At 37.0% G+C, this 24,177-nt stretch overlaps 1 protein-coding gene across 1 annotated transcript in view; it reads right to left on the reverse strand.

Annotated features, from left to right (window-relative positions):
* Positions 1-176: 176 nt before the first annotated feature.
* Positions 177-24,177, reverse strand: part of si:dkeyp-77h1.4 — a 28,196-nt gene continuing 4,195 nt past the window's right edge. The window contains exons 2-11 of the mRNA XM_038284553.1: positions 16,133-16,196; positions 15,882-15,902; positions 15,493-15,768; positions 12,744-12,864; positions 12,429-12,604; positions 12,073-12,218; positions 10,652-10,790; positions 9,326-9,507; positions 9,150-9,242; positions 177-7,482 (exon numbers count right to left, since the gene is read on the reverse strand). Of these exons, the coding sequence (XP_038140481.1) occupies positions 6,490-7,482; positions 9,150-9,242; positions 9,326-9,507; positions 10,652-10,790; positions 12,073-12,218; positions 12,429-12,604; positions 12,744-12,864; positions 15,493-15,768; positions 15,882-15,902; positions 16,133-16,196 (2,211 nt within the window). The 3' untranslated portion in view covers positions 177-6,489. The remainder of the gene's footprint in view (positions 7,483-9,149; positions 9,243-9,325; positions 9,508-10,651; positions 10,791-12,072; positions 12,219-12,428; positions 12,605-12,743; positions 12,865-15,492; positions 15,769-15,881; positions 15,903-16,132; positions 16,197-24,177) is intronic.

The following is a 24,177-nucleotide window of genomic DNA, read 5'->3' on the forward strand; positions in this document are numbered from 1 at the left end:
CTGAAAGGTTATGGGAGCTCAGAGCATGGCACAGGCGATGAGAAGAGAGAGATTGCTGCGTGATACCCAGAGTATAATTATAGTTGGTACTAAAAGATTTATTAGACTGAGAATAGAAAGAAAAAGCTCTGGAACCAAAATCTCCTCCTGAACGACTGACAAAGACAAGCAAGAAGTAGATGGTGTAATCTTTTGTTTATTCTTAGTATTTAGTCATGAAATAAACAGAAAACTGACCATTTGTCATTACAAAACATCCGTGTGAAGACTTGTGCAAAAAGGGAATACAGAGAGACAAAGTTGAAAAGCCACAACACAAAGAGTCCATAACAGCAGGGCCGACAAAACTAGCACAGACTGAGGAGAAGCTGTGTTGGTTTCTCTTGGCTGGTTAGAGGTGGGTTTAAAAGTCAGAAGGTTTCTATAACCTCTACCATGTGGTGACTTTAATCTAATTACACAAGGCCTGTGTAAGATCCTAGTAAAGTATAAAACAGACAGGCAACAATGAGCACCCCCTTTCTGCTCAGGCTTTTGAACTCCATTTTTCATACAGCAGACCTAAAATTTAGAGGCATCCCTGAAGTAAGTAGCCTTAAAATAAATAACTGGTTCACTGAAGCAGCATAATATTTAGCTAAAATCTAAAGAAAACTTTAAGTTAAGTATTACTGGTACCATTGTTTTTACTTCTGCTATCTAAAGACTCCCAATTACATTTTAAAAAGGTCCCAGAAAACTCCAAGGGGTGCATAGCGGTTAAGTAATATGCAGTGTTGCACGGCAGCAGGAAGGTCCTGGATGGGGGTCTTTCTAAATGGTGTTTGCATATTCCCATTATGCATGCAGTGGTTCTCTCTGGGTACTCAGGGAAACGCTACAACACTAAAACATAAACTTTAGCTTAACTAGCCATCTGTGCGCAAGGCTGTTTGTCCTGTGTGCCTCTTATGTGCCCTGTAATGACTAAATACCAGGCCCTCACATCTCTGCACGAAGAAGAGGTTAAAGTGCATGCCAAAGCACACTTTGGCATTCATCATAACAAGACTATCAGGACCTTTGAGGGGGCATTTATGCTGCTTTTCCTCACCAATGATCAATCAAGTAAGTAGTGAGAATAAAAAGCCGGTGGGGAAACGGTCTTTAGTGCTACTTTGATGTTTTAATGCAGCGGTGAGCCTGCACCTATTTTTTCATCTTTTGATGTAAAATCTTAATTTTCTGCATCTTCTGCTTCTTCTTCTCCCTCCTTTACACATTCCCACTACAAATTAACCTCCACTCTTAAAAAATTTGGTGTGAAATCAGCCTGAAAGAGATAAAGGCCCATGGCATCACAGATCCACCACTGTACTAAACAGTGGGGAGGAGCTACTACAGTTTGCTTTGGGTTTTATACAAAAACTAAACAGAGACTTTATTTTCACAAATGTTCATCTGACGAAAGATTTCGACTTAGTTTAGCAACGACTCCATTGTTTTTTTTGTTTTTCTTTATGGATTGCCTTAAACAATCTGCTTGACATCTTTACTGTGTTTTTTAAGGAGACTTGATGATCCCAAGACAATACTCTTTCCTGAAGATTTTTTCCCCCACTGTTAATGGCAACAAGGCAAACATGTACTCATCAGTCTTTGTTTGTTATCATGTTTGCTCGAAAACAGCTGGAAACATGGATCTGAATCTATAAGTCATGTCCTAATTTATGAAGAACAACCAAAAAGACTGCCTTACTAGAGAACAGTTTTTATCATCTTTGAAGAATGGTAAACATAAATACAAATTGTAATATTTTTATTTAAATAGGACAGCGAGAACTGGTGGATTAAATTAATCTGTTTTTCATTTAATCCAGTTTAGGGAGTTCTTAGAAAAACCAATATATGTGGCACCAGCCATATAAAAAAAAATCCTAATATTTGATTCAGTTCCTTCAAAAATGTACTCAAATGTAATCAAATAAAATTAAGTGAGATTGTGCTTCTGCAGTAAGATATTAATTTATTTTAAGGCTTTTTACACAATACTAATAATTTCAAGATGACATTTGACCAAACAAATGACATGAAGCTTTTAAATGACTTACACTCCTGAACTCATACTACTAAAAGGAAACATAATCAGCAGTCTGCATGCTATATATTCATTTTAAAAAGTTACATTTTCTTCATTGCTTTTGTCACTCACTCACAGAAGCAGATTTAAGGTAAAGAAGTGGCGCCATTGTGTCCGTTCAGGTGTGTATAAACTGCCTTTTGTGAGCATCCTGTTTACTACCAGGAAGTGACTGAAGACAACAATGTCCAACAATCTGATAAACATCCTAGGCACTGAAACAAAGAAAGGACAAGTTCAAATATCCACACTTTACTTTCTTTTGTTAGTATTCCGTTGTGTTTCTGAACGCATCGCACGATTTTGATTTTAAACACACTTTAGGCAGGCACATGGATACTAAACACATGACACACAGGCACAAATAGTACACATTTCATTCTGTACAAACCGCCAGTGCATAGATTCAGCACACGTTTGCTCATATATACGTCATAAACCGTACCATAGGCACGCAGACACAACAAAAAGGTCCCGGACACACACAACAACTGCAACAGTGATACATCAACTCTCTGGGTACACACAGGTGCGACTTGTGGAGGAAAGAAAGCTCAGAACATGACTCGGGCATGCTGCGGTTGATGCTTAAAGTGACTTAGGCAAAGCATGTTTAATACAGTATAAGAGATATGTTGCACTTCAATAATAACAGTTGATAACTGAGCTAAAAGGAGCTACTGTAATATCTGGGATGTTACATTAATCAAGACATCAGTGAAAAGTGGTATATATCTGTAAAAGCATTTATATATTAGATTCAAGGTTGATGAGAAATCTGAATTAGTTTAATTTCTTTAACATGAGACAAGAAGTGTTCTATACACTAGGAACATTCAGCAGTTAAGGGGTTAAACTGGCAAACACATGCATTATTTACAGTTTGTGTTCATGTTTTTTCATGTGTGTGTTCATATAAAGGTCACTGTCAGTACATGTGATCGTGGTTCCCACACAGATCCAGGCTGGAAAAGAGGTCCCCGTACAGTGAGTTCTATTAGTAGTTTTTAGTCGGATTATTTAAATATACGCTTTGTCTTAGTATCTTAGTATCATGTCTGACACCTTTTTTATGGCTTTTAAAAAAAATTACATATAATAAATACCTACAAAGAAAGGCCAGCTGAGTGATTTTTTTTTAAATCTTTGAATAATTTTGTGTGCTTTCATAAATCCAAAGTTGTTGTTTTTTAAATTTCAGGTTATGAGGTCTGTACCAAGTTTACATAAATATGCATAAATGCATGTCCATCTGCACCCCTTTCAGGCATGCAGTCTGTGTATACACTGCATGCTTGAAAGGGACAGAGCAGAATTTTATAAGGGAGACTTAAGTTATCTTTGATAGTGTCTTCAAGAAGAAATTTGGATGAATTGATACCAGAAACTGGAGCTAACCTCTAGTCAGAGAGGAGCCTAGATCAAAATAGACTTCAATTACCAATGAATGAATAAAGTTTAAAAACTTCAAACTATTTATGTAAACATTATTCCATGAATCTTTACAGTATCTTGGATGAATTTACACTGGAAGGTTATTCACAGTTAAGCCGATGGTCGTATAACGGTAAATAAAGCTTTGAGGCATTGCACCACCGGCGATTTTACAATGTGAAACAGTAACAGAGAGTGGTACTTTGAAAGCATTTCTGGTCGGAGAAATTCAGGTTCAAAAGAAGGACATTTGTAAGTATCAAACTTGAGTAATTTTGTGGGATTATTTGCCACTTTATTTTTCAGTGTTATTTATTCTAACCTTAATGCTTTGCAGGTTCCTCTCCCAGCCCATGTTTCACACAGGAAGATCTGTGGAAGGCCTCCAACTCTGAAGTCAATCACAATCCTCAATGCAATCAATGCAATATAGTTTTAGTTTGCATTCATTTAAACCTTGAAGTATTCAAGACTCGAGTCGTTTTGGAACTTGTCAAGGTCTGTTTTAGACTAGCCTACAACCTCCAGTACCAACTCGTCTAGATTTATATAAAACGAAGATATCAACCCTTTGCAACTTTTTACCGCAACCCAACTTTAATCACTATTCTTTTAACAGAGAAAAGCAGCTGTTTTTTGTTTTGTTTTTTGCTGCTCCTGAGGAAAAATAGCAATATTTGCTCTGGTTCAATTTATCTTGAAAGTCAAAACTTGATTCTAGGAGTGATGTCTGTTTGGATTTTGTTTCAGCTGCAAGTTGGACTCCAGAGGGATTCTCCATCTGTTGCACTGCTAACTACTATTATTAATAAAAGCCAGAAACACTGTTCTTTCATTCAACCACCAAACATACTCTCTGATAAAGTTTGCAAATGTATATTTGTCAACAAGCTAGAACCTATCAGAAGTGCAGATAAACAGTAAACTCCTGCAGCTTTAAGGAAGTTATATATTTATGTGCAACTTGTGGCTGATTTTTCTGGAATAACTTTCGATATTTTGGCCATTTTTTGACGATATGAATAAAAATACAGAACCTTTTTTAAACTCTTTTAGTGCTTGGGTGACAAACAGTAGTATTTGCTCTTTTAAATCTTGACAAACTGTCCAAATCATTCTGATTAACAGTTTACCTAACCCTGTTCCTCATGTATATCTTTGTTCTTCGACATTAATCACAGTTTGAATTACTTTGTGGTAGTTTTGAATAAGGCTCCTTGTGTTTTTGGTTGGTAAAAGTGTCCATGCTTGAATGCTTTAAATAATTTAAGTCACAGGGCTTTACTCTACGAACTGTATCTTTAAAATCTCTGAGATCATGAGGCCAAGATGGCTGCCTTAGAACCTCACCTTTTTTGCTCTAGTCAACAGCAGCTTGACCAGGTCTTTTCTTTTGAATCATTGTCATGATGAAAACTTCAGGTATGCTCCCTACACAGCAAGAATGGGGCACTTTCTATTGTCTCGACTCATAAAATGCGGTCTAGATGGATGTTTTTCCTCTAAGGTTTCCTATTGTGCTTCTCCAAGCAGCTCCAGGTTGTATAAACCTATGATTTCAGGTCATTGAGGCTAGTTCTTAATGCCATTAAGATTTTAAAAGAGCAAATACAGTTGGTTGTAAAATGAATTCAGTCCACCACAAAGCATTAATGATATGTACTGTAGTCAATCATATTATTTTTAAAAATAGCAAAAAATATTAAATTCATCAAGGATCTATGAGAACAGCTGTATTGCACTAATAAAAAAAAACATGTCAAGTTATATAATATTATATTGAATTTACATATGTCCTAAATCAGTTTAGATCATTCCAACTCGTTTTATTAGGAGCCAATTCAAGGTCACATTTGGATTTATATATATGCAGGGCCCATTCAATCCTAATGATGTTAAAAAAAAAAAAAAGGAAACAGTGAAACTCAGTTTATCCAGTAATGCTATTTAGTAAAAGATAAAACATCTAAGGAAGTCCATGTGACTGAGAAAAGACATTGGTTTTGCACTACTCCCTCCTCCTAAGGATTTCAAGTATTTGGACAAAATTAGGAGTGTATATTTTTAAGGGAAAAAAATATATTAAAAAAACTGTAAAAGCACACACCAATTGGATAAAACCTAAATAAATTGTTCCTAAAGCAATTATCTTCCATCTGTTTGGGATTTGTTCCAGTATTTAGTTTAGCAGAAACAAGATGAATGTGTTAAGTGAAGAAGTTTGCACAGCTTTTCTCGTAAGCAGTAATTTTTTACGCAGTAATTGAAAATCCACATAACTGGAGGCTGCAGGATTAGCATTTAATTTATCTGAAAAATCCACTAGGAGTTAAGATCATAAGTAGTACTATCCGTGTTAAGTTTTTACATTTTGGTTAACTATGCAAGTCTTGTTATCTTGGAAACTTCGTTAACAGGTATAAATAAGGTCCACATTTGGTCTGTTGGGCAGAAAACCTGCATTGTTTAGTCAGTTTTATGTACATGCTGTTAGAGGAACAGGGGCCACTGGTTAATTCTAGGATAATAAGAAACTGTGCTATACTGCAATGATGAAATGCCGTAAACCATTTTTTTTAAAATATGTACTGTATAAAACACCTAATGTGACTTTAATATATTAGCTGTAAACTCTGCAAATGATTTAATTTGCAGTTTGGCAGTTTTTCCAGTAAAATTAATTGACAATGAGGCTGAAAAACTAAAATGCTTAAAGATTAAAAGCCATGTTTTTTATTTAAACTGTGTCTTAGTTAGAAAGTCTGAAAGGATATAGACAAATGAAGCATTATCTTCACTGTGGGGTTTTGTTTCCTCATCATCTCCCCAGCTTGCTGAGGTTTTTCCCTCACCATTTTGGTAGTGGTGTTTGATTGTCTGCAGTGGTGGTAGAGAGGGATCTGTGGGGGTTCCTTGTGTTTTCGCAGCTGTGATCCTCAGGTTGTAGTCGAATGTGCGGTGCCATCTTTGCTGGCCTCTGGTTCAACACTGCTGGACTTCATCTCCACTTCAAGGGTTTTAGTGGAAACCTCTTTCGGAGTCGGGTCTTTGATGATATCTGCATGATCTGGACTTGCCTTGGAATCTGGTCCAGGCGTACCATTGGTTATAGGTTCTGCTGGGGTTGGTTTTGGGGGCTCTGGACTAGCAGATGCACTCTTAACTTCAGGTGTTGGAGATGTGGTGATGGGAGCAGCAGTCTTCGGCTCTGGACTTGGACTGGATGAAGGCTTAGGGTCAGCTGGACTCAGACCAGTCTTGGGTTCTGGGCTTGGACTAGGAGCAGGTTTTGTATCAGCTGGACTCAGACCAGTCTTAAGTTCTGGGCTTGGACTAGGAGCAGGTTTGGGATCAGCTGGACTCAGACCAGTCTTGGGTTCTGGACTTGGACTAAGAGCAGGCTTTAGATCAGCTGATTTCAGACCAGTCTTGGGTTCTGGACTTCGACTAGGAGCAGGTTTTGGATCAGATGGACTCAGACCAGTCTTGGGTTCCAGACTTGGACTAGGTGCAGGTTTTGGATCAGCTGGACTCAGACCAGTCTTGGGTTCTGGACTTGGACTGGGTGCAGGTATTTTGTCAGCTGGACTTAAACCAGGCTCAGGACTCGGGGTTGGGCTAAGCTTAGTATCCAGTGGTTTGGGTGCGTCCAGCTTTCCCTCTACAGGCTGAGTTGGGGCTGTTTTGGGCTCGGGGACAGGGCTTGCTTTAGTTTCAGGTACTGGTGGAGCAGCTGGCTTGGTTTCAGCAGCAGAGGGAGGGCTCGGTTTGATTTCAGGAGCAGCAGAAATGCTTACAGCCTCAGAATCAGGGATTTGATCGGGGACATCAGTGTCAGTATCCAGCGGCAGCGCAGTGTTGAAGCCAACGCCAGAATCACTGGTCTCTAGATTACCGACGCCAACCTCTTTAGAAGAAACCTCCAGACCCTGCATTTAAAGAGACAATGAGTGAAGGTTGTTAGCTGGACATCTGTGAGGTCTTTACATATACTGATTAAAGGCATGGGTATTATACTAATTTTAAGGCTTCCAAAGACACAACAGCATTTGTTTTAAAACTAGATTGAGTTGCATACATTTGAATTTCTCCGTTCCACACAAGGTGAATATTAAACTGACATAATATATATACCTAATTGTGTGCCAGTATCATCCAGGTAACTGTTGATTTAAGATTATATAAACTAATTTTGGCCATCTTTGATATTTCAAACTATTTGTACCAGTACTCATGGAAGCTAAACAGCCCTACATGTACAGCATGATGCTCCCACCACCATGCTTCACAGTTGTTACAGTGTTTCCATGTTCAAAATCCTCACTTTGTCCCGACCAAATGATCTTCTTGCAGTTTTTTTTCCAAACACCTCAATCATTGTGTTGTTTGAGCTTAAAATTCTCCAGAATGCATTTGTTTTGTCAATGTCAGAGGCCACAAACAGTTTGAATGTGTTTATTTTGTAATTTTCTCTTATGTGCATTATTCCAAGACTGTTCTTTCTTCTTGGGAGGGGGGGCATGTTTTTTGCTGATGGTGAATAGAATAGAATCATTATGGTTTTACAACAGGACAATAACGTAAACGCACATCAAAGCTTATATAGATTATATTAGACCTAAACCCACTGAAGCCATTTCTGCACTTCCGTTTTAAAGCTGGATTAGTGGTGGGAAATTAAACATTTACACAAAATATACCATTTCCATTAGAAAACCAGTCTCACTTATATTCAGAATTATAACAGAGGCTTGTTTCAGGGTTATGTATGTGGCTTTTTCTGCAACTTTATTCAAATTTCAGTGAGGGTCTATAAATATTTTTAATCCTGTATGTATAATTTTGGCTGTTACAATGTTTATTAGAAAAAATGCACAATACATTTTAATAGGTACCCCCTTTTTATTAGAAATTGATTGACCATTGCTTCACCCTGTGAGAAAAAAAAAACTTGAAATACATTTTTAAAAGCCTTAAATTGAGATAATATCCATGACCAATAGAAACTAGAGTTGAGTCCATCTCTTGCAGACAGTGCAGGTATATGAAAAAAATGGAGGAAGAAAAAAGATAAAATTGCATAAACCAGGATACGGGAAGTTCTGCTACAGTGCACCGAGCATGGGCTGGCTGCAGGCTTTGGATCAAGGTAGAAATATATACAACTCAATAAAAGGCAGTGGCAAACAGAAATACTTTCAGCCTTAACTTAGGAGAACTGAAGGTTAGGGCAGGCCTCAGGTTTTCTGGGAGTTTGCTGCAAGGCAGAAAATCTGCATGTTCACTTTTTTTTCTTTGGGAAAGTAAGAAAACTCCAAGAGGACCTGAGAAGTCAGAATGGTTCATAAAACATTTTAACAGATCAAAGATATCTTTCAGCCCTAAAACGTTCATTGCTTTTATTCTTTGTTGCACAGGAAGCCACTGCAAAGAGACCTGGACTGAAGTGATCCATTTTCTTGATCTTAGTCGGAACTCTAGCAGCAGCGTTCTGAATAAGCTGCAACTGTCTAAATGTAGAGAACAGCATAAAGGTTTTCAGTCATGATTAACATTTCTCCATCTTAGCTTGAAGGGCTGTGTCATTTCTTTTTACCTTGATGTCCACCTCAGTGCTTTGAGATTTCTCTGTGTTGTCTGCTTGGGAATGTTTGGACTCCTCACTGAGTTTAGTGATGTTCTTGACCACCTAAAAAGATTCAACACAGACACATAAAATGTAATAACTGTACAGGGGTAATCTTCATTGTCAAACATGATAATTTCTCAGACCTGTCTAAAGGCCTCGCCCTCATCTTCTTTGCCAGCGTTCTGAGCAAGTTTCTCCAGCGCAGCGGCTCTCTTGGCCCTTTTCTTAATTTTGATTAGACAGGACAGAAGGCAAACCAGTAGAAGGAAAGCCAACAGGCCCAGCAGGGCAATGATGGCAACATAAAGGGAGTCCAGTGTGTAGGCTGTGAGGGCAACACAGAGAACGACAACATTGTTTAAAAAAAAAAAAACACAACCCCATTCTTTGCCCTCTTTAGCAGTCAAGCCTATTTTCAAAAGTGTATTAAATTAAAATGGCAGTTAAACAAATCATTTATTTTATGTTGAAAAAAATAAAAATTAATCGTTTAAATCTTCACTGTTGGGTGACTGTAATTTTAAAAGGTTCTAATCAATATACATAAGAAAAAACTATTTTCTGTCTTGGTTTTACTGGATCTCAGTTCTACATTTGGCACAGCTCATATTCACATCCATATGGGATGACATGGAAAATTAACTGTAACTAAATGGTATTGCAGCTTCCATTTTATTTGACAAATTAGCACTACGTTTTTTTGGGAGGGACAATATAAAGGAAAACTGAAGAAATAATCATTTGAGGTGTTCCTCAGGGCTATATCTTTAGCCCATATTCAAAAAAAATATGTAGATATTTCCATTGGCTTGAAATATGGAGTTTTACAACATCTGTTGCCTCATGCAGTGTATGATGATGATAAATAGCTTTATGTCTCTGTAATAACTTAGCCAAAGTAGCAGACCGCTTCAGTTCATCTGCAATGCTGCTGTCAGGGTTTGCAACCAAAACCAGGAAGTTGGATGATATTAAAACAGTCCTTAAGTAATTTATTCAGCTTTTATTGGTCTTAATAGAAATGTATTGTTTTGGATCTCATAATTTTCAGAATTGCTTATCGGAAATGATTTATTAGCGAATCCATCATGAAATATCCATTCTGCTCAGCTTTGAAAGCAACTCCTTATAAAAACTTAGAGGTTCATTGTTTAAAAATCTTTTCTGTAAAGGTCAAGAGCATTTTAACAGTTATTTTGTATTGGTTTTTGTGTGTTTCAGTTATTTATTTCCTTAAAACGCATCTTAATATCTCTTTCTTTCTGTCATACTTATTTTTCTCATGACTGGTTTAATGTATTTCTCTTTAATATTGTGTTTTTTTACCTGTGTTTTTGTGTAGAAAATACTAACTTGAAATCATTGTCTACACAAATGCAAATACAAAACTTTGCATGTTTACAAACAACAGTCATAACCTTAAAAGCCATAACCATAAACCTTTCAGTTTAGCTGCATTTTTTGCTTACGTTTTAATCCCAGTTGGACAGTAGAGATGTTGAATCCTTGTAAGTCTGTGACTCTAAACAGCCCGGCATCAGAGGCCTTGATCTGATCCAAAAAGACCACAGAACCTTCCAAGGAGAGACGGTCCTCAAAACCGGAACCCTAGGGTAAGGAAGGGAATTTGACATGAAAACTTGTATTTCGCTAAAAAGGGGCTCAAGAAATAGTTAAGCCGCATTTAAAGATCAACACGAATGTGCTAATATATTAATGAATATGACTAACAGCTATAAAAAAATATGAAGAAAACAGTTAATAAATTTGTGTTTGTTCTTTTATCATATAAGCTAAGCTATAATGCTCAGTGGCGCTTTGGATAGCACTGCTGCCTTGCATCAAGAAGGATGCGGGTTTAAATCCCTGCCCTGGGTCTTTCTGCATGGAGTGTGGAGGTTCTCCCTGAGCATGTGTGGGTTCCCTCCAGGTACTCCGGCTTCCTCCCACAGTCCAAAAGCATAACTGTTAGATTAATTGGCTTCTCTGAAAAATCACAAGCAACCCTCACGACCCCACTTGGGATTAAGTGTGTCCGAAAATGAATGGATATATGAACTAATCATATATATTCATATATAAAGAAGGGAATATGCATATTTTTTTGTTTTACCATCTTTTGATAGATGCCTAACAAATTTTCTATCAGAAAATACCTCTTGGTTGAATGAAAATTATTATAAATCCAAATCCATTAAAAAAAAAAACACAGCCCTATATATGTTGTTTTTTTTCTAAATAGCTTATTAAGCAAGTGCTAAATCAAGCTCAGGCTACTAGCCTCAACATTTGCAATTTGATGATAGAAGTAGTTTGTACAGTCAGTGTAGGTACGTTCCACATATTAACTACTAAACTTCTTATCCAAATTCCACTTCTATTTGATTCAAATCTTTATAAGGCATTATCGTTTTTCAAACTTTGGCCCTTCTATATAGCCTTGTTATTCATCTGGGAATGAATGGTAGCCCAGTTATTATTATTTTAGCCTCACATTCAGACGACACTGGGTTCAGAGTCTTGCAATGGTTTCACAGAGGATTTTAAACACTATCCCTATGCATACATGGGTTTTCTAAATGCCTCAAGCAAAATACACTCATATTAGGTAAATAAGTCCCTTTAATATGTAACTGAGTGTTCTGTATATGATGGGCTTGTTGCTTTCCAGGGTGCTCCCAGTCTTTTAAGCTAATGACTGTTGGGAAAAGAGACCTGTAATCCCACAAAACTGTTGGGTAATCTGGTGTTTGGGTTCAAGGAATTATTTACTCAGCCTTGGTTCATCAACTCAGGATTGTTTTACAAAATAGCCTAAATAATGTTCTTTAACCCAGCAGTTTTTAATTTGTCATATCTTTAAAGAAGTTAAGAGTTTGTTCATAGTTACAATTATGAATTCTCCCTTATCCATCAGCAGAATGTTTTCGGGAACTTTTGGGTCTTGGCTGTAGTAGAGCTGAACCAAAGAGCTGTTCAGAATAAGGTTGATCTTCAGTCTCTCACCAGTTGAATGGGTCTCAAACTTATTGTGTTCTGCAACAGACAACAGAGGAGGAAGGAAATTTGATAACTTCACATAGGCTCTGTTAACAGACTGTAAGTGCATTAGCCTACCATTAAGAAGCCATTAAAGCATGCTGTGGGGGCATAAAACTAGAGCAACAACAACATCCTGAATGAAGACATTAAAGCAAGTCATGCACAGGTGGAGATAACTATTTTGCCTTTATCTGCTGTTCTCACCTTTGACGTTCAGGCACACTTTCTTTTGGATAAAACCTTTGCTGTCCCTGACGGTGAAGCTTCCTTCGTCGTTAACTGTAGCAGCACTGATGGTGATGTATCGCTCACTGACGCTGATGCGACCTCGATAGGGGTCTATGGAGGTCCCCGCGGCAGTCAACACCACAACTGCTGGTCTGCACGGACAAAAGTTGAATGAGGTGAACTTTTCTCAACCTTGTGTCTCAGGCCTGTCTCACTGCATGTGTGTCAATGCTGAATAAAAAGCATTGCTAACATTAGTTCAGAAAAGAAGTGTGATTGTGCTGACTCTACCTCGATGTCTGGTTGGCCTCCACTGCACTGGGCCTGTACTCCAGACTGATTGGAGTGTTCACCCCCGCAATAGGAATTTTAAAGTTATCACCATATTTGACGATCTGTTCGATGGTGCAGTCTGAAGGGTAAAAGAGGGGGAGGAACCTTTTAATCACAAATAAACAGAACAGCAAACTTGATGAGAGTTGACAGGAAAATGCCTGACGATTTAACAAAGGCCAAATAAGAAATGACAGCAAAATTGGTGAGGGAAGAGAAAGGAAAAGGAGCTTGGCAGATGTGGGAAAAAAAAGAAACCAAATGCAGAAAAAGAAAGGAGCACTGATCCGGAAATATCAGGGTAATGGGAATGATAGGGTACGGACACAAACCAAGAAAAGGGAAAGACAGAGAGGATGGACGGAAGTAGGGCTGAGATGGTGGTTAACAAGGTCGATAATTGTTGCCTGACATCTCCAGCTTTGCTCTCACAGTCCAAAAACAAACACACCTCTCTATTAACTATCATTACTTCTTCCATGTGGCACTGTACCCACATATTATTTTACTACACTTGCTTTATTCCATGCACACTTCTTCCTCTCTGAGTTTAAAGCAACACAAGTCTCCCAATAGTAGTTTAAGATTGATCCAGTGTTTGTGTGTGTGTGTGGGGGGGTACTGATTGGCATGACAACACAGTGATTCTGACACTTGCCTTGGGTCCTTAATTAATTCTGACCCTAAAGTAGAAAAGAATGCAGCACCCTCCACTTTAGTGTTAACCACTAGTAATAATAGTACTTTCGTCTTTCATTGCAGAAAAATATCAGGCTAAAAAAAAAAGGAGAAAGCCTTTAATTTATGTACATTATAGGAGGAAAAACACAAATGTAGTTGATTAATTTATCTGAACAATCCCTGTTGCCATATATACACACAACAAGTCCTGAAGAGTACATGTAATAGAACTATTTGGTAAATTGTACTTTCATCACAGCCTCTGAGAATATTTGACTAATTGATGTCATCTTGTTTCCCTTAGGTATTAATAGAGTGACACAGAGGCTCATTCTCTTTGTCAGCCATCAAAATGGACAATCTAAAAGAAGATCCTTTTCTCATAGTGTGAGGGCACCAGCGAGGAGCAGGCAGTCTGTTTCAGCAGCTTCTTTTTTTTTCCTATAATTTTTTGCTGCTGTAAAAACCACAATTTCCCCATTGTGGGACAATAAAGGAATTTTCTATTGTATAGTATTCTATTCTTTTTTAGTGAGGCATTGTTGCATATGTTTTATTAGCCAGTGAGTATTGACAGCAAAATAGCTACTCGTTTTTTTCTTTTTGGTTTGTAAACTAAAAGTTGTATTATCTTCTTTTATTATTTAAGGTAATCCAAAGGCAAGCAAGGGAGACCCTACAAGGGAAATTTAATCTCCCGAGCAAAGTAGCCTCTGGGATCATCCAACGATTAAAAACCCTCGTTAAGGGGATCCACGATTAGTTCTAACAATAGACTTTATATGATAAATATTTTCTATGTACACACAATACAATAAAAAAATACTGTAAGCTGTTTAGTTTTAGTAAATATGAATAAATATAGTCAAAAGGATGTTGCATTGTTGTTTACGCTACATATTCTGGGTAGAAATATATGCTGCATCCTGTAGCAAAGGAGATATTGTGTGGGGAGTGTTGGCGCTGCACAATGGCAGCCCACTGCTCCCCGAGGGGATGGGTTAAATGCAGAGAGTTCATTTCATTGCTTCGTTCTTCTGACAGTGTAATAAAGTTGACAATATTGTATTCTATCCTAGCACTAGGTCCATGTAGCCAAAACACCAATGAGTAATTTTAGACCTTTTCCGTTTTAACTGGAGTGCAAGGAAACAGACAATAATGTAGAAATCACAAGGGGTAATGAAGATAAGGGGAACCAAACGTAGGAAGGGGGAAAGTCAAACAAAGAAGCTGTTGTTTGTGTGGAAGCGTGGCTCTAACTGAAGATATTCACAGTAATCATTGGCATAAAAAAAACAAGTCAGATATATTAGAATGATGTGTGGCAACGACAGAAAGATGCATTACTGTCACCCACATTAGGTCCTGCAAATAGTGTTAGCTCTAGATAGTATAGTCTAGTTCTATCAGCTGTATGTATAACACCTCATGATAAAAAAAAGAAAGAAAAGAAAACAACTTGGGTGATGTTAGCCTTCCTGTTTACACTGTTGGTTCCATTTCAGTAAGTCCGAACTATTTCATTTGTATTCCACTTTACCATTATGGATTAATTTTCACCTTTTCTTGTGTGTGAATTCATTATGTAAACATAAATCAAACCTGGATTAAATGAAACAGTTAATTTTGTTTCTATATATGTGACAGTTCTTGTTTTAAGAGAGAGATGGCAACCCTAAATGCATTGAGCAGATTAAAAATACTGGTAGGTGAAAAATATAACAAAGGATGTATGATTTTAATTAATTATAAATACAAAACACATTTAGGCCAACATGTTTAACTAGTCGTGGATCCCTTTAAGGTGTTGCTTCGAGGTGGGGTAACACCTACAGCAAGCGACTGAGATAAGGATTGAGAAAACTGTATTTGCTGTTTATGAAAACGATCTAATCTTTGTTTTGTTAAACCTTTAATTTTTTCATATTTATCATTTTCAGCAAAACAAGATCTGCACTTTAACTATGTCCGCAGGCTGTTAATGTCATCCTTAAATTTCCCAGTGTGTGGAGTTGCTCCGTACCTCGGACTATGAGTTTTATTTCCTTTTTGTCATTGGGATTCTTTGAATTCTTCAGGATGTATAGCCCCTCGTCACCCTCTCCCACAGCCTCTATGATGAGGTGGCTGAGTTGCAGGCTGTGTTTGGCTCTACTGCTAATCACTTCCCCCCCCCTCATCAGAACTGAGTCTGAGGGGTTCCGAGGGTCTGAATAGTTCCTGAATGTGAGCTCCACCTCGTATGGTGGGAGCACGATTTGGAAATCCTCTCCATGGAAAAGGGTTATTGATTCTTCTCCTGGATTGAAAGGGAGAAAGGAAACAAACATTTGCAAGTAGAGGGAGAGGACAGCTCATAACTCAAACGCCATGGGTGAGAATCAGTGATATAGTAATAAGAAACAGTTTTACCTTGTAGAGGGAATGGAATAGCTGCAATACCAAATAAAACAGAATTAGAAAATAGCTATCAGGATATTTTAACTCATTCTCATCAGTCATGTTCTTGTTCAGTAAAACTTTGGGTCATAAACTAATAGTAAATATAACTTTTTTTTAAATTAAGTGTTTCAGACACATTAAAGATTTAAAAATTTTAAACCAAAGTCATTAAAAATGCTTTTCAATGTTGAAAAGACATTTAACGGAATAATCTGTACTACCTGCAGAGATTAAAAAACTGAGCAGAATCCCACTGACTTTCATCATTGTGGCAGACTTCTGCATCTGAAAAGAGAAAGAAGGTATAGATGTTTAAAACAAACAAAAAAAAAGAGAAAAATCTCTGTATCCAAACCTATAGTTTTTTATCAATATAAATCTACAGCATTTGGTGTAAATACAACAAATTATTAATGTAGGTTGTCATCATTATTGGCACCACAAACAAATCCTACAAAATATAGAGAATCTAAAATGTGAATATCTATATAAAAATGGCTTTTATGGTGTGGAAGGGGATAAAAGACTTCGATTAGGGATTAGTTCTGATCACTGGCCAATTATAACGCAGACGGGAAGGCATCTGATTGAAGTCTATGGTCTGCTTGATCAGCCAGGTCTCTCTGGTCAACAACAAGGATTGTTTAACATACATAAAAAATATTCAAATTATTTGCGTTTCTCAAAAACATGCAATCAAACCTGCAGTTAAAAGAGAAGAATCCCACTGAAACTCAATGAGAAGTTTGAATTTCAGTCTCATTTGAATTGAGAAAGCTTCCTGGAGAGGTGGCGAAATGTCTTCAAATCTTGGAAACCAAGTGCAGTGGATTTTTTTTTTTTACTTTTTCAGAATCAATGAGAAGAGTTTGAAAAATTATCTGCAGCCCCTTTTCAGTAAAGATATTAGTGTTCACATCATATTTCAAGCTTGCCGTCACTTGTAATTATCAACAATTTGCACTTCTTTACCATGTATGACACTGGATTTATGCTAATGTCTGCTTTGCTGGAAGTCTACAAAGATAAGCTGACAGCATTGAGGGGATCGGACATTGAATATTAGGGGATCTGACATTTTCTTGCTTACCAGGACAGCCTGAACTCTATTCCTTAAAAAACATAAGAGCAGCATTAACAGCTTGTTCGGGAGATTTAAATTTGTGGCCAGTTTCTGAATTATAACGTACTTACACTTTAAAACCAAATATGAAAATCAGCAACTAGGAGCTCTCGAGGTGCTTAAAATGTTGTCATGGATAAAAAGTTTTGTGTACTCAATCCCTTTACCAGGCTGATAGTTAATTTGTAGTAAATCCATTTTATCAGCCATACAGGAGACAAATATATAATTTAGCTGTTTTTAAAGGGACTTCATCATAAGGAGATCCTTCAGATCTGTTGGTTTACGGGATTTTGGGATACGAATAATACGATATAATACTACATACATTTATAACAGGTCTGTCACATTTCCACTAAGAGGGCCTGACCAGTGGTGGAAGGTAGGTCCAAAAACACAATCCAGTCCACATGCTTTTTTGTGTGTGTTTTTCTATTTTTAAAAGAGTGGTAACTACAATTCAACAGATCACAATATCATGTTTCTAAAACAAAAGTAATTTCTTTGCTTATTTTTATCCATTTGTGGCTGCACCGCACTGCTGAGAGATAAGATCACTCTCTTCATCTTTAGCTTTCCAGCTAAACTTTACTTTGAAACAACATGATTGCAATCACTTTTGACAAAAGGGTCTTGTTAATGATGAAAATATGTATTCCCAGATCACATTACTGCAACCACAATATTCCATTTTAAATCTGGTGTTTTGAGTTTGGCTTCATTAGAGAAAAAACATCTTATAGTGCAGCGGTACATTATGGAGAAAAAAATGAAGATTACTGGATATTGGGTCTGAGCAAACCCTTAACCCCATACTACTCGCTGGGCACCCCACAATGCAAGCCCACTGCTCCCAAAGGGGATGGGTTAAATGCAGAGGTAAATTTCTCCAGTGTAAGATCAATAAAGTTCATTTATTATATTATATTGCTGTTTCATGTGAGAAAACCAGTTTTATTCACAAGTTCCTGCAGGTCCACTATTGTTACTGTCAGACTCTCAACAACCTACAAAAAAGTTTTTTTTCATGACATCAAGGTTCCATATGTTCTCCTGCTATATATTACTGCTTTTAATGTGGCATGGCATAAATAGGTAATACTGGAAATGTTTATGCTTTTATGCTTCTGACTTAATACAAAGTGATAATACTGATCTATTGTAACATTTTGTGCTAATTATGTGTTTACTAAATGACTCCAGTCGTCAAGTATTAGTCCTAAATAACTTAAAAGGCTTAATGTTGGAGCTGCATCAAAAGTTGCTTAAATAGAATTACTTCAAGCAAATGAGTACTTATGGAAAAAAGATATTCCTGCTTTTTCGAGTTTAACATTTCCCTCCATTATATTAGTTGGGGTTTTTTCAGCTGATTTTCCTCAGAATACATTAAACATTATTTTAGAAAACAAAACCCAGGCTATTTAACTGGGGAGTTGTTATGATCCTTAAGCTTTTGGGTTTTCTGAGTCTCTGTTGTAATTATTTCTCTGTCCTTATGTTCTCTTACGTGTTCCCTTATTAGTTTGACTATTTTTAATTTAGTATTACATGCTTATTCTTGTGTTCTGTTCTTTGTGCATTTAAAATAATTTCTGTAGGTTCTGTTTTACACTTTGGCTTGATAGTTTTTTTGTGTGTGTGTCTGTATGGTTTAGATCCTCTTCCATGATATTTAGTCCTTGTTCTTCTCTCAGACTACCTGCTTTCCATTTACCTCAGCTGCTCCATAAAATGCCCTGTATTTAAAGACATTCATTGCTGGATTCCTCCACTGCTCCATTAAACTGCCTGGTAACAGTGTGGCTGTATTTGTCCCTTAACCTATTCTTCCTGTGGTTAGCCTGCAGACTCTTTTTATATTTGTTAAAGTTTTCCATTTTCACAGCCTGCTTCTGCTCTTGGTTCCTTCAGAGATCATTAAACACAAGCAATGTGTTTCAATTATTATAATAAGTCAGGAAATACATCAGCATAATATTTGGAAGCCAAACTGTCTCATCAAGTTATCAAAAGCAAAATAAAAAGTCATATCAAAATTTTCAATGTAAATCTTTTCAATGGAATATATATTTAAAAAAAATCTAATGGAACAGGCCTGGATAAAATTGATGGTACCACCAAGAAAAGACTGAAAATAATGTAACCTAAGGGGCGTGTTAAATTTAAGTGTGTCCATTGATTATCATCACAGGTCTACAATCTTGTTATCAGCTTGTGGGCCTATACACTAGCAGCCATGCAAAATGGCCCTTCCCATTCAAAAGCCAGCCAAAGCAGCCCACTTCCCTGCAACTCCCAGCAAAAAAGATGACGCTTCTCTTTAGATCTTAAAGCTACAGTGTGTAATATCAGCGACATCTAACGTCCAGACTGCAGACCGCAGCAACATGAACATCTCCCCCCCCCACCGCTTCTAACCTCCAACAGTACGGCGAGCGTTACGGGACAAAATGTCTTCCACGACGTCCGCATCACCTACCTTCTCAAGTGATGAGGTTTGTTTACATAGATAATTTTACAGATAGTATTTCATTAGTCTGTGTAGGGTATAGATTTCATGTAGACTTAAGATAATAAATATACCCGTTATTTTTTCTACATCGTTGTGACGTTTTGGTGAGCTGCTTTGCTTTGCAATCGCTAGTTTGTTGGCTCTGCGCTGCCGTAGCGCAAAGATGTCTGCCTCCATGGCTGCGAGACCCGCTCCTATGTAATTATAAATTACGAATTCTAAGGCAACGCAAATATTAAGGTTAAGAGGCTGAGCTCGTAGATGATGATAAATAACATAGTTATGTATAATATATTACATTTCTGACTGTATATCCCTGTAATTATTACACACTGTAGCTTTAATGTCCACAAATCATGACAGAATATTTTAGTACAAAGATTGATGTTTAAAAAGGAAGTAGGTGACCAGCAAAGGGCCCATCAAGGAAAGTGGGGAAATCTTGAATGGCTACTAGTGTATATAGGTATATAGTAACTGTGCTATTTGGTGACATGGTGTGTATCACACTCAACAAGGACTAAAGGAAGCCATGAAAAGAGTTGTTTCAGGAGATTAGGAAGAAAATATAGACTCTAAGCAGCTTAATGTATCACTGACTACAGTTGCACACGTTATTCAGACGTTTAAGATCCATGGGACTGTAGGTAACCTCCCTGGATGTGGTAGCAGTAGAAAAATTTATGATAAGTTAAAAGAAAAATGGATTGTATGAATGGTGACAAATTAGTCCATAAAAACTAAAGACATTAAAGGTCCATTATAGGCTCAAGGAACATCATTGTCAGATTGCACCAATAATTTGTTTTTTAAGCCAAAGTGGACTTAATGGGAAATGACCAAGGAGAACACCACTTCTGAAAGTAAATCATAAAAAAGCCAGATTGAAATTTGATGAACTTGTTGACAAGCCACAAAGCTTCTGGCAGAATGCCCTAAAGACTGATGAGACAAAAATGGAAGTGTCTGCCATATCAGCTCTATGTTAACAAATGTAAAAATTAGGTGTATAAAGAAAAGAAGACTGTCTGTGCCGAAACATGGAAGAGGCTCTGTAACGCTCTGGGGCTGCATTGCTTCATCTGGCACATGGTGTCTGAACCTCTGTAGGGTTCAATTAAATCTAAAGACTATCAAGGATTCTAGAGAGAAATGTGCTGCTTGGTGTCAGAAAGCTTGGTCTCAGTAGTAGGTCATGAGTCTTCAACATGATAATGACCCAAAACACACAGCTAAAAAACTCATTGAACTATCTGAAATGGTCTTCTTTGAGCCATGAGGTAAATCCTTTAGAGCATCTTAGGAAGAAGCTGAAACAATGATGTCTGGAAAAAGAAACCTTTCAAACCTGACACAAGTAGAGCAGTTTACTCATGAACAGTGAAAGTACCTGCTGAGAGGAGCTCAAGTCTAACTGAGAATTACAGGAATTATTTGATGGTAATGATTGCCTCAAAAGGTTGCACAACAAAATATTAAGTTAAGGGTACTATCATTTTTGTGCAGGCCTGTTCCATGAGTTTTTTTTAATCATTCTGTTGAAGCATGGTTGAAAAGCAATGGCTGAGTTTAATTTGTTAATTTTCTTATATACTGTATTTTATTTAGTAATACTTTTGTCTGACTCAAGTTATTTATGTAGCAATTTTTGATGTTGCTTTCATTAAAAATTGGTACCTAAAATTTTGTAGTACATATGTATATGGTCAAAAATACAAGAAGTATGTTTGGAAAAGTCAAGGCATGGTGGAGGCAGCATCATAATCAGTGTTAGTTTTACTGTTCTGGTGCACTGCACAAAGAAGGTGGAAAAACAATGAAAGAGTAGAGCATCCAAATTCCTAAATGTCACCATAAATGAACATCAGATGATAACAAACACACATTAGTACAATGTCTGGAATATTTAAAGCAGCATGAACAATAATTCATCCATACCATTAAACCAAACCATTTAATTCAGGTCTTTCTAAGAAGAACTGTGGACACATCTGGTAGAGTTAAATGTTTAAGGCATATATTTGTTTTTAAATCAAATATAATTTAAGCCCAGAGAAAATTTGTTAAACAGAATAGTATAAATGCACAATTTAAAGCCCCAGATCAGTGATACTTTTAATGAAAATGAGCGTATATACATTTCTGCCTGACACTGCAAACACAAAATACACAGTATGATCTCACATAAAAGCAACACCTTAAGATGACAATTGCATAAATAACTCCAATAGTCTTAATCATCAAGTCAAATGAGACTGATTTCCGTGGATTCAACAAAAGCAAGACATCAAAGGGATGGACTTTAAGAATGTGTTATTGGTTCTGATTACAAAAAATGATGTTAAGCAAGAAACGTCAGCAGTGATAAAAGACAAACAGTGCAGCATGAAAACAGCTGACAAGGAGGAATTGTTTACTGGAACAAGAATGGACATGACAAATGTAAGCTTAAAAAAGAAAGCCTGTTTCTTTATTCATGCAATCTGATCTGTCTGCAGATAATCTTGCAGCTTCTGCAAATTCAGTATATCTGACACTGTCTACTGGTTAGAGTTAGCCAGCAGGATCATTAGATCCCTTTGAATCTCTGCTTTTGTTGAAAATGCTTTTTTAACTTTACAGAAAACTCTCAGTTTAAATAAAATAAGCAGTATTTTTGCAAAAAGAAATTAAAACGAAAAACTCATTCATGTCTTAAAGAGGTCATCATTTAGGAAAATATATGCATTTTTATGAGGCCATCTGGCACTGTCATATATAGCATAGCGATTGCTGGGCTGAAATAAAGCTTAATAGTTCATAAATCACAAGACTGTAAGTAATAGGGAGCAGAGTAATGACTTGGCTTTATTTAAATCAGTAAATGTCTTGAAACAAAAACAGTTGCAGGATGTTCGTTCACCTCCTCTGAATCTAGCTAGGGCACTTTCGGAGGAATTATGATGAGGCGGCAGAGGTATCTGGGGGGAGAACAGTGTTTGTACAGAATAGAAATTGCTGCAGTTTTCCCTGACACAGCCCAGGAGCAGACTGGGAGGGACACCTGCAGTGCTTGCAGTCACACTTTGCAGCAGCTATTAAACATGCAGCAAGGATTAAAGCGTCTCTTTGCAACATAGAGGACACCATAAGACTTCCCAGTCTGTAGGAAATCATTCCTCTTTGTCTGAGCTTTTAATATCTGCTTTCACATTCAATCCATTTAACATAAGCAGGTTTGAAAAGAACAACAGTTCCTCATTGTTAACTGTTTTTTGTTGGCAGTGTTTTTTGCACTGTGTCATAATCTGACATCCAGAACTGCTGTTTCACACACACTGCAAAAACGATCTAGAAATAAGTAAAAAATTTCTTAAATTAAGTGTATTCACCCTTAATTTGAGCAGGTAAATGAGATAGTTTGCCAATGGTATGAGTAATTTTACTCTTGAAATAAGATAATTAGATAAAATGCACTTGAAATAAAACAATGCAGTTGTGTTTTCTTATTTTAAGTGTAAATTCTCTTGTTCCATTGGCAAAATGTCTCTTTTACCTCCTCAATTCAAGAACAAATGCACTTATTTTAATAAAAAATGACTTAGCTAGATTGAAATTTTTTGCAGTGCATAGCATCACTGAAGCCTCTGCACTCTGGGCCAGGAGCCTAACAGCCCACAAATTCGATTGTATCTGAAAGAAAATGTGCACAAACCATTGTTCCCGGACTGCCAAATCATTAATGCATTCATATTTGATTCGATTTGCCCCCAATTTGCCTTTTTAACTTCGTTCTTAGATTTTAAAACGTCCAGTGAAGCTGCACAATCATGGTCTGATTCTATACAACAAAATAAATGAACGCTTGCTGCTCCTGCAGGAATCAACATTTAATTAAACAGAAATCTGAGGTGCAGGATTGGTTGGCTGGGATAGAAAGGGGAAGGGAAGCAAAGGGAAGCGTGTCCATCTGTTTGTCACAGCAGTTGTCCTCATTGGCAATCTGTTTCACAGTGAAATCTTGAAGCAATAAAAAAAAAAAAAAACTGTAACCATTGTTTCTGTGAAGCTGGATGCAAGACATAGACAAGTCCCAAATAAGCGCAAAGATATTAGCACAAAGCTAAAATAAAACACGGTTATTGAGCAGTAGTGGTTTCAAATATGGGCCATATGGCTCACTGTCCATGGTGGCATGGCTTCGGGGAGAGCACAAGCAGTTTTCCTCATTTGTAACCCTAGTATACCCCAAGTATAACCTGGATAAATGTTCACCTGTACATTTAGTATTGGGAGAGGATGACTCAAGTACTAAACTTAACAAAAACAAACAAATCCTATCAATTCATGCTTCCATGTCATACCTGACTATCCTTCATAAAGAGTATATCTTTATTGATTTAAGTTGAGCATTTCATGAATAATGGAGATATTTGGTCATACAACTGGTATATTCTCTGATAGAATTAATCTTTTAAGGTAGGCTTTTGACACTAACCCCTGTTTATTTCAGTCAGACAAATTACACATTATGACCCCTTATTAAGCCAAATTAACTTGCATCCATCATGTTTTCTCAAAGAAGGTAGGATACTTCCCCCTGGATGGTACAAATTATTTGCCACAATCTTTTAATGGAATGTGAGCAA

This window comes from Cyprinodon tularosa, unplaced genomic scaffold (genome assembly GCF_016077235.1).
Source record: "Cyprinodon tularosa strain WSP-4 unplaced genomic scaffold, ASM1607723v1 ctg2, whole genome shotgun sequence".
Classification (NCBI taxonomy): Eukaryota; Metazoa; Chordata; class Actinopteri; order Cyprinodontiformes; family Cyprinodontidae; genus Cyprinodon; species Cyprinodon tularosa.